At 35.5% G+C, this 11,562-nt stretch overlaps 1 protein-coding gene across 1 annotated transcript in view; it reads left to right on the top strand.

The window, feature by feature from the left end:
* The first annotated feature begins 9,626 nt into the window (after positions 1-9,626).
* The window catches only part of LOC112098547 (putative disease resistance RPP13-like protein 1), a 7,784-nt gene continuing 5,848 nt past the window's right edge, over positions 9,627-11,562 (top strand). The window contains 2 exon segments of the mRNA XM_024185139.1: positions 9,627-10,642; positions 10,644-11,558. Of these exon segments, the coding sequence (XP_024040907.1) occupies positions 9,813-10,642; positions 10,644-11,558 (1,745 nt within the window). The 5' untranslated portion in view covers positions 9,627-9,812.

Below are 11,562 nucleotides of genomic sequence, written 5' to 3'. Positions count from 1 at the left end.
TTTTAAAAGTAAAAAGTATATCAAAATAATTTCCATATATGGTGATGTGTACTTTAATTTGAGATGGCCACTATAAAGAAACCAAACGATGTTTGCTAATTGTGAGATGGGATACAAGCATTGATGACATTCGGCAAGCTTTTACGGCGTCAATATTCGGAAAAAAGTGAAATCAAATCATAGGAATTAAAAATTTTAAAAAATTATCTTTTTTTCTTTTTCTTTTTTCATACATTGATTGAATTTCATTCTCAAATGAAAATTATGACAAGTTAAATAAATTAATCACCACAATTAGTAAATATTAGAACCTGAAGTTAACTTAGTGAATTAATAACTTAATAACACTGCATTTTCATTGAAATTAATAAGTCTTACGAAATCATCTTACATAATCCGATGCTAGTGACTCCTTTATAAATGATTACATGTTTGCTTCGTTAGTTAATTAATAAAGTGAAAACAAAAGCAAATAGAACCCCACACCAATAATTTTGCAAACAACTAAACCTCACCGTCTCCTTTTAAAAAAGAGGGAAAAAAGAAAAAAATCAGAGAATTACCACTTTTCTCTTTGTATCATTGTTATTCGAGTTCATACAATGTTTCAAAATAAAAGGAAATCATTCTGTATTGCTTTTGTAAATAAGTGAATTTGAAAATATCTGAAAATTAGTCCCATTTTCTGTTGAAAGAAAAAATACATAGTATCCATTTTGTTATTTTGTAATTCTTTCATTGATCCTTGGTGTTAATTCACCAATGTTCAGTTCTTGAAACATGAGCATGCGAAGCTTGCTAATTTAATTATTGGTGGCGGATACTGTCTTTTGTTTTAATTAGTGTAATATTTACGTTATGTTAATTATATATACCTTTTAACAAACGAGTCGAATTTGCATTATTTAAAATTTCAACGCGATGGGAATATGAATATAACATTACATTACAAATTGGTATTGTTTATTGTAAAAAAATGTCGTGCACGGTGCACTTATAGTAATAAGAAGAGAGATTAAAATCTTTTAATTTAACTTGTTTTTATAAGTAGAAGAATTGATAAACTCTCTTCAAACTTTTGAAATGCATGTAAAGCAAATGCATCATCATGAGCTCCAATGATTTTATATTTATAGTGGGCTCTGATTTTTCTTTTCACTTTTGTTTTGATTAATGGGAAATGGACAGTGATATCTTAACGTTTGAAAAAAAAAAATGTTTTAATATTTTTTAAAAGATATATAATTCCTATTTTTGTTAAAAAATTCTATTTGTTTTAATAATAAATTTATTTTTAATTTATAATTATTATTATATCGCTATAATAAATAAATAAATATATTGATTTAAGATATGTCATCGATGACATGTATAATAAAACCAACAACTTTTTATTTAAAACTTAAAATTAAGATATAATTATCTTTTGTCCAAATTATTCACTTAAAATTATGAATATATCCATCCCAATGTTAAGATGATAAAAAATGATGAATAATAGATAAAAATCAAATCAAATTTATTTTCTTCCAATGCAAATTAGGCAAAATGAGATGTTAAACATGATTGTATATGAATGAAAGCCAATTGGGCAAATGGGAAGTAAAATTAGAGAGCTCACTCTCTTAAGTTAAATATATTAATTTATTTATTATAGGGATATGATAATAAATGTAAATTAAAGATTAAGTTACTACTAAACTAAACAGATTTTACTAATAAAAAGGAGATTATATATCCTTCCCAATGTTAACATACATTTTTTTAAGAGATTTTAAGCAATGATAATAATAATAATAATTTACTAATAAAAGGAGATTATATATCCTTCCCAATGTTAACATATATTTTTTTAAGAGATTTTAAGCAATAATAATAATAATAATAATAATCCCTAATTAATGTCTCCATATTTTTATTCTTAATAGTCCCTCGCACCACCCCACCGAGTGTCGGTGCAAATTAAAGAACATACGTGTCATTTGCAGTTTCAATTACTTAAAGTTGTTGAGTCTTCGTTTAGAATAGGACTTTAATCTTCTTTTATAATAGAACTCCTTTTTGAGTCATCCTTCTTTTCCGATACTTTTTGTTATTCTTGTTGCAAAAGTTGTATTATATATTTGTCTTCTATTTAGTCCAACAACTTAAATGAGAATTATCATAATTCAGTCCAACTGCTTTTCTATTTACTTTATGGTATCAGAGCAGCGCATTCCTCTTCCCCGTTAGTTTTTTTTTTTTCCCCTTTCTTCCTCAAACAGTGACTATGGCCACTACAGACGAAATTCCAACCACTCCAGTACACTCCATTGCTCTCAACCCCAACAACTTTCATCTCATTACGATCAATATTTCTGCACAGGCTCCTCTCAAACTCACCTCCACCAACTACCTCTCATGGAAGCTTCAATTTGAAACTCTCTTCATCGGCTATGATCTCCTTGGATACATTGATGGCTCAAAACCTTGTCCGCCAAAAACACTCACTGCAAACAACTCTACAGTACCAAATCCAGCCTACAATGTCTGGGTTCGACAAGATCAACTAATCCTTAAGAGTAATGATACAGCCACAAACTTTTGTACAAACTTATTTTGTACAAACTGATGTGGCATGATAAGATTGGTTGAATTAAATATCACTTGGCCCACATGATTTGTTTTTATTAATTTATATTTTCATTCAACCAATGAATTAATGCCACCTCAGTTTGTACAAAATAAGTTTGTACAAGAGTTTGTGGCTGTATCATTACTCAATCCTTAATGCCCTCATCGGTTCTCTGTCTCCTACAATTATCTCCTTCATTGCCAGAGCCACCACATCTCGTGCAGCATGGACTATTCTTTCCAACACATATGCTAAACCTTCTCGAGGCCGCATCAAGCAAGTAAAGAACCGTCTCAAAAATCACACCAAAGGTACCATGAATATCACAGATTTTCTTCACTCTATTAAAGCCTGTGCAGATGAACTTGCCACACTGGGATCCCCAATGGATGAGGAAGATCTTACAGAAAGGATTTTAGATGGACTGGAAGATGACTACAAAGAACTTATTCGTGCTGTTCAAGCACGTGACACATCTATTACCTTCGATGAGCTTCATGAGAAACTTCTGTCTTTTGAAGCATCCCTTCAAGCAAACAAAAAGACTGATGTCCATTTTCCTATCACTGCCAATCCAACCAACCGAACAAATACCACTTGGCGCCCACAAAAGTTCAACCCCAACTGGCGACCGCAATCTCAACATCCTACTGGTAACACAGGCTGGCGCCCGTCGTCTACCAATCCTGGCCGACCACTCGTGCCTACCCACTCAGGTACTCCACCACACAACAACCGTCCTCCATCTCGTCCATATCTAGGCTTTTGTCAGATCTGTAGCATCCAAGGGCACTCAGCCAGGCGATGTCCATCATTTCAGCTTGTACCAATTCAGCAATCCAACACAGGATCTTCACTACCAAACACTTCGGCAATACCCTGGCAGCCACAGGCGCATTATGTTGCTAACAATGCCTTGAACTATCCAACTTGGTTACTTGACAGTGGAGCGTCACACCATATCACAACAGACTTGAGCAACTTATCCCTTCATGCACCTTATACTGGCTCTGACGATGTTATGATTGGCGATGGCACTGGTCTTTCCATCACCCACACTGGTTCTATCTCTCTTCCAACTTCCACTACTACCTTTACTCTGAATGATGTCCTTTGTGTACCAACCATGAAAAAGAATTTAATTTCTATATCTCAGTTTTGTTCTACTAATAATGCATCAATTGAATTTTATCCATGTTTTTTTCATGTGAAGGACCTTCGCACAGGGGCAATCCTTCTGAAGGGCAGCACTAAGGATGGAGTGTATGAATGGCCGACTAATAACTCTATGTCTTCTCCAATTCTCGCATTCTCCAATGTCAAAACCACTTCTTCAAATTGGCATCATCGATTAGGTCATCCTGCTTCTCCCATTTTGAAACACATTCTTTCTAGTTATCACTTAGATTTTTCTTCTCCTATGTCAAAAGAATTCTCATGTAATGCATGTCTTTGCAATAAAAGTCATAAGTTGTCTTTTTCTACTTCATCTCTTACATCTACGCGACCTCTTGAAATTGTTTTCTCTGATGTATGGACTTCACCTATTTTATCACAAGATGGTTTCAAATACTATGTCATTTTCGTTGATCACTTTACCAAATACATATGGTTTTACCCACTCAAGCGAAAATCTGAAGTTCATGAAATTTTTAAGCGTTACAAAGTCATTGTGGAAAATTATTTTCAACTCAAAATAATCACCCTGTATTCAGATAATGGGGGAGAATATGTGGGCCTCAAAGATTACCTCTCTCTAAATGGCATATCTCACTTAACCACTCCACCTCATACACCTGAACATAATGGCTATTCAGAAAGACGACATCGCCATATTGTTGAAACCGGTCTCGCTTTACTCTCTCATGCTTCCCTTCCAGTTACTTTTTGGTCCCATGCCTTTGCTACTGCTGTTTATTTAATTAATAGGATGCCAACCACAACGCTCAATCTATCATCTCCCTATGAATTAATTTTCCATAAAATGCCAAATTATACTAAACTAAAGATTTTCGGATGTTTATGTTATCCTTGGCTTCGTCCATATACATCTCATAAACTTGATCAAAGGTCCAAACCCTGTGTTTTTATTGGATACTCATTATCTCAAAGTGCCTACTTGTGTTTTGAACCATCTACTTCCAAAATATTTGTTTCTCGTCATGTTAAGTTTGTAGAGTCAGTTTTCCCATACACCTCTCTTCATGATCATCTACCTCGCCCTACCTCCACCACCATAGATACTTGGCTTCCCCCAATGCTCCTTGTCTCATTACCTTCTCCAATTCAGCCGCCTTCTACTACTCCACCTGAAGAGCGCCCACAAGAACTGCCTGCTGTTGAAGACATTTCACTTTCCTTTGAGATACCAACACATCAAATAAAAACAGAGCAACACTCACCACCCATCCAACAATCACCAAATCCTACCCATCAACCCACCGAAACACAAAATACCACCCAACATCCCATGACTACTCGGGCCAAGAATAATATTCGTAAACCAATTCAAAAACTCAACCTTCACACCCACTTATCATCCCCACCTAATCTTGAACCTACTTCCATGACTCATGCCCTCAAAGATCATAACTGGCGTCGAGCTATGTCTGAAGAATATGATGCTCTTGTTCGTAATGGGACATGGGAACTAGTTCCTCCTGATGGTATCACTAATCTTGTTGGTTGTAAATGGATCTTTCGCATTAAAAGACACTCTGATGGCTCTCTTGATCGGTTTAAAGCTCGCATTGTGGCCAAAGGATTTCATCAACGACCCGGTGTGGATTACCATGAGACTTTTAGCCCGGTTGTTAAACCTACCACAGTGAGACTTGTACTTAGCATTGCAGTAAGCAATGGTTGGTCTCTTCGCCAACTCGACATCAACAACGCCTTTCTTCAAGGTCGACTCTCAGAACATGTATACATGGCTCAACCACCAGGATTTGTTGATTCTGATTGTCCAACATATGTCTGTAAACTTCATAAGGCTATCTATGGTCTCAAACAGGCTCCACGGGCTTGGTATTATGAACTACGCCAATTTCTTGTGCATTCGGGTTTCACGAATTCTCACTCTGATACTTCTCTTTTTGTTCTCAACACTGGCAGACATGTTTTGTTTTTACTGGTGTACGTTGATGATATCATTGTTACTGGTAATAGTGATGACCTTGTTTCTCAATTTGTTGACTGCCTGGCTCAACGCTTCTCCCTGAAAGATCTTGGCTCTCTTTCTTATTTTCTTGGCGTTGAGGTTGTTCCACATCGGCGAGGCATATTGCTCTCTCAAAGAAGATATATCCAAGACTTGCTTAAAAGAACTCATATGGCAGATGCTACACCCGTCCTTACCCCATTACCAACAAATTCTTCCTCACTCACCATCACCTCAGGCACTCCTCTTTCAGATCCTTCTCAATTTCGTGCTGTAGTTGGGAGCTTGCAATATCTCTCTCTCACTCGTCCTGATATCTCTTTTGCTGTCAATAAGATGGCTCAATTTATGCATCAGCCTACTGATGAGCATTGGGTACTTGTTAAAAGAATTCTACGGTATTTATGTGGCACATTGGATAAAGGTCTTCTTCTCCATCGTGAGTCTCCTTTATCTCTTCATGGGTTCTCTGATGCTCTTCATGCGTTCTCGGATGCTGACTGGGCTGGCAATAAAGATGATTACTCTTCCACTAGTGCATACCTTGTCTATCTTGGGCGGAATCTTATTTCTTGGAGTTCTAAAAAGCAACAAACGGTTGCTCGTTCTTCTACAGAAGCAGAATATCGTTCAGTTGCTGCTACTGCTGCTGAACTTCGGTGGGTATGTTCACTGCTTGCTGAACTTGGTGTGACTTTGCAATCTTCTCCAGTTGTCTATTGTGATAACATTGGTGCTACTCAGTTAAGCTCCAATCCTGTGTTTCATTCTCGAATGAAACATGTAGCAGTGGATTACCATTTTATCCGTGAACAGGTTCAATCTGGTTTACTTCGTGTGGCTCATGTTTCTTCTGCCGACCAACTTGCTGATCTCCTCACCAAACCTTTGCCACGTTCTCAGTTCCTACTGCTAAGAGACAAGATTGGCCTCTTTACCCGTGGCCTATCTTGAGGGGGCATAAAGAACATACGTGTCATTTGCAGTTTCAATTACTTAAAGTTGTTGAGTCTTCGTTTAGAATAGGACTTTAATCTTCTTTTATAATAGAACTCCTTTTTGAGTCATCCTTCTTTTCCGATACTTTTTGTTATTCTTGTTGCAAAAGTTGTATTATATATTTGTCTTCTATTTAGTCCAACAACTTAAATGAGAATTATCATAATTCAGTCCAACTGCTTTTCTATTTACTTTACAAATATGGGTGACAAAAACGACATAATTCACGGGGGTGCTAAAATACCTTGTTGGTGATTTTTAAAATATAACTTTCCAATGGACGTAGGACAATGATAGCAAGCATACCCTTTCCACTGTCTCTCACGTTCGGTTTCTGGAATACTCTTCGGATTGCATTGCCCAAATGATCCTATACCTGATAACATATTAATCGTCTTATTATTTTTACTAAGTATATATATTTAATAAACGAGTCGAACTTTTGTTCATCTAAAATTTTATTATAATTTATTTTGACACGACAATAATATAATATGATGGTAGAAATTACCATTGTGATTATAAAAAATTATAGTGTACTTTTAAGTCTTCGTTATAGCATGGAAATTAATTCAATAAATAAAGTAATCATATGGCAAAAGGAGAGAGAGAGAGAGAAACGTTTGTTTTTTTTTAATTTTAACTTGGTTTATGAGTGTGAAGACTTGTAAAGGGAAGGTTCGTATAATATCATTATTCAATCATTTAGAAACACCTGAGTTTTAATGATTAATTTATCTCTCGGTTAAAACTAGCCGCATGTGTATATGTGAATTCTACTTAAATCTTGATACTTGTATTATATATATGAGCCATAACTAAAAAAGTAAGTTTTAATTTCTACTTCCATTTTTTTGCGGTACACTGATTTTTATTTTTTATTTTTTACAACTATTCAATGATGCTTGGTCCACCCATGTGCTGTGTGCAGTTCGTCAAGCAGACAGGCACTAGCATGTGAAGCTTGCTAAATTATTGATGGTGGTGGGGGCTGTTTTTGGCTTTTTGCTTTCACCTTCGTGTAATAAAGTGAAGCTTGCTGAATTATTGGTGGCAGGACTTTTTTTGTTTTCACATGGAGCAGGCTAAGTTACAGACTCTGTAACTTACAGATTCTGCTTTAGCCAGCTACCAAACAAAAGCATTTACAGACTTCTCCGTTGAGTTATTTCAGTTGGGTCTATATCGTTGTTATTTTATTAAGTATATATATTTAATAAATGAGTCGAATTTATGTTCAGCTAAAATTTTATTATAATTTATTTTGACACTACAGTAATGTAACGTGACAGGAGATATTCTATTGGGATTATTATAAAAAAAAATCTCATTATTTTATATACATATAAGATACATTCTCCTCACATAAATAATATATAAATCCTACATATATACTGTTTATATAAAGAGAACGTACCTTACATATATATATATATATATATAAAAGATAGGAATTGCCTATAAAAAATTGTATTGTACTTTTAAGTCTTCGGTTTAGTATGGAAATTAATTCAATCCATAAAGTAATTTTAACATGGTTTATGAGTTTGAAGATTTCCAAAGGGAAGGTTCGTAGTAGATACATCCCATTTTCCACAAATGTCGAGGTGCGTTTTTACATTCATTGAATCTGGTAACAAGTGGTGGTGACTGGTGATTGGTGAATTGCCAAATTATTAAAAGAAAAATTGCACACTATCCTTTTTTTCATTCTTTATTTTGAGTAATTATATCCACTAACGTTTGTATGAATTTATTTTGTATAAATTAATATAGTATAATAAAATTAGTTAAATTAAATATTACTTAGTCCATATAATTTATTTTTATTATTTTATATTTTTATTTAACTAATAAATTAATACTATATTAATTTATATAAAATAAATTTATACAAAAATTTATAATCATTATTTCTTTATTTTATTATTTTTAATCGGTCCCATAAAAAAATATTTTATTATTTATTATCGGTCCCACAAAAACAAAATTGGATGAGGAAACGCGTTTTCTGTCGTCCCTTCGACGCGCTTTCGTTCGTTTATCATTTTCCAATTATGAATGGGTGGTGGGCTCTGTTTTTATTTGCACTTTACTGGAATAAAAAAAGCGGAAGACTTGTTACATGCATTTTGCTCAATTTTCTCATTTTGCTTTAAAACTCAAAATTCTGTTTCTTTCTGTGCGGCAAAAAAGAAAAAAAAAAAGTCAATCACTGGAGAGGCAATCCTTACTTCGTCCCGTTGAGATGAAATACCAAACAAATATTGCCAATTTGTCAGATGAGATACAAGCATTTGATGACATTTAACAAGTTTTTTACTGCCTCTTTGGCAACGTCAAAAAATAAAAGAGAGTGAAATCAAATCCTAAGAATTAAAATCAATTTTTCTCCAATAAATTGATTGAACCTCATTCTTTAATTACAAATAATGACAAGTTAAGTAAATTCACCAGCACCACAATTAGTGAATATTAATACCTCAAGTTAACTTAATGAATTAAATAATAACTTAATAACGATACATTTTCATCGAAATTAATAAGTCTTACAAATTCTTCTTACAAGAAATTGTGAATAATAAGCGCAATATCTCCCAATAATCTGATCCCCGTGATCTTTACAAATCCTTACATGTTTGCTTCACTAATTAATTAATAAAGTTAAAACAAAGACAGATAGACCCACGCTATTAACTCTGCAAACAACCCAACCCCACCATCTCTTTTGAAAAAGAAAAAAAAAAAAAACACTCAAGAGGAAGAAGACGCATGTTTGACTTTTACAAATCGCTAATAACTTTACAAATCATTACATGTTTGATTTTTTTTTAAATTTCTGTACTCCTCTGATTTTATATTTGTGGTGGGCTCCGTTTTACTTTTCACTTTTACAGTGGGTTTTTCTTGATTTCTAGGCTTGCTAGGCACAATCACAAACTCTTTCCGCTTCTTCACTTTTCTCATTTTGCTTTCCACCAACTCATAATTCAGTTTCTTTCTCTGTCCCAAAAAACCCAAAAAAAGAAAAAAGAAAAAATGTCGATCATCGGAGAGGCAATCCTTACGGCGTGCGTTGAGATGCTGATCAATAAGTTAGCTTCAGAGGGGATTCGGTTGTTTGCACGCCAAGGTCGAATCCAAGCAGATCTAGTGAAGTGGAAGAATAAGTTGGTGACGATCAAGGCGGTGCTTGATGATGCTGAGGAGAAGAAGAAGACTGATGATTCTGTGAAGTTGTGGCTTGGCGAGCTTCAGAACTTGGCTTATGACGTTGAAGACTTGTTGGATGAGTTCCAAACTGAGGCTTTCCGGAGGAAGTTGCTGCTTGGAAATGGAGAACCAGCTGCTGCTCATGATCAACCCAGCAGCAGTCGTACGAGCACGAAGAGTAAGTTTCGGAAGCTCATTCCTACTTGCTGCACCACTTTTACTCCACAATCGATTCAGTTCGATTACACCATGATGTCCAAAATCAAAGGGATCAACGACAGATTTCAAGATATTGAAGAAGGAATACGCTCGCTGAATTTGATAAAAAGTTCAGCTGGGGGGTCCAAAAAAGCCAGGCAAAGGCAAGAGACAACCTCTTTGGTGGAGGAAGCCGTTTATGGCAGGGAAACAGAAAAGAAGGAAATTGTTGAATTGTTGTTGAAGGATGATTCAAGAAAGGATGGTGGATTCGCAGTTATTCCTATTATGGGTATGGGCGGGCTGGGTAAAACCACTCTTGCTCAGCTTGTCTACAATGATAAGCAAGTGGAGGATCATTTTGATCGCAGGGCATGGACTTGCGTCTCTGATGATTTTGATCTTATCAGGCTAACAAGAACAATTCTAAGCTCCATTACTAAGCAGACTGTTGATAATTGATTTAAATTTTCTTCAAGAGGAGCTAAAGAAGCAGTTGTCTCGAAAGAAATTTTTGCTTGTTTTAGATGACGTTTGGAATGAGAATTACACTGATTGGGTTCACCTCAGCCTTCCATTTCAAGCTGGCGCACAGGGAAGTAAGATTGTTGTCACCACTCGCAATGAAGAGGTTGCCAAAATCATGAGCCTGGATCAAGCTTATGAACTCAAAAGCTTGTCAACTGAGGACTGTCTGTCTGTGTTCGCTCAGCACTCTTTGGGGACAACAGATTTCAGTTCACATAAGTCATTGGAGGACATTGGCAAGAATATAGTGATCAAATGCAACGGCTTGCCCTTAGCTGCGAAAACTCTTGGTGGACTCTTACGTGGTAAACGTGACCGAAGTGATTGGGATGATGTGCTCAGTTGCAAGATATGGGATTTACCAGAAGAGAGATGTGACATTATACCTGCGCTTAGAGTGAGCTACTATTATCTTTCGGCACCTTTGAAACAATGCTTTGCATACTGCTCATTGTTTCCAAAGGATTATGAATTTGAAGAGGAGGAGATAATTTTATTATGGTGTGCTGTGGGTCTCTTGGATCACGGAGAGAGCGGGAATCCTAGCGAAGATCTAGGTCGAAAGTTCTTTCGAGAGCTACGTGCAAGATCTTTTATCCAGCAATCAAGCAACAGTATATCACGATTTCTGATGCACGATCTTATCAATGACCTTGCTCAATGGGCTGCTGGGGAAATTTACTTCAGAATGGAGTATACCTCGGAGGTTAACAAGCAGCAAAGTTTTTCCGAAAATCTTCGTCATCTATCATACATTCCTGAATATTGTGATGGCGTTAAAAGGTTTGAGGACTTGTACGATATCCAACATTTGCGAACTTTTTTACCAGTAACGTTGTCAAATAGGTGC

Source organism: Citrus clementina, unplaced genomic scaffold, assembly GCF_000493195.1.
Source record: "Citrus clementina cultivar Clemenules unplaced genomic scaffold, Citrus_clementina_v1.0 scaffold_5, whole genome shotgun sequence".
NCBI classification, from domain to species: domain Eukaryota; kingdom Viridiplantae; phylum Streptophyta; class Magnoliopsida; order Sapindales; family Rutaceae; genus Citrus; species Citrus x clementina.
The sequence above is the reverse complement of the archived record's forward strand: the minus strand, read 5'-3'. Positions and strand labels throughout refer to the sequence as shown.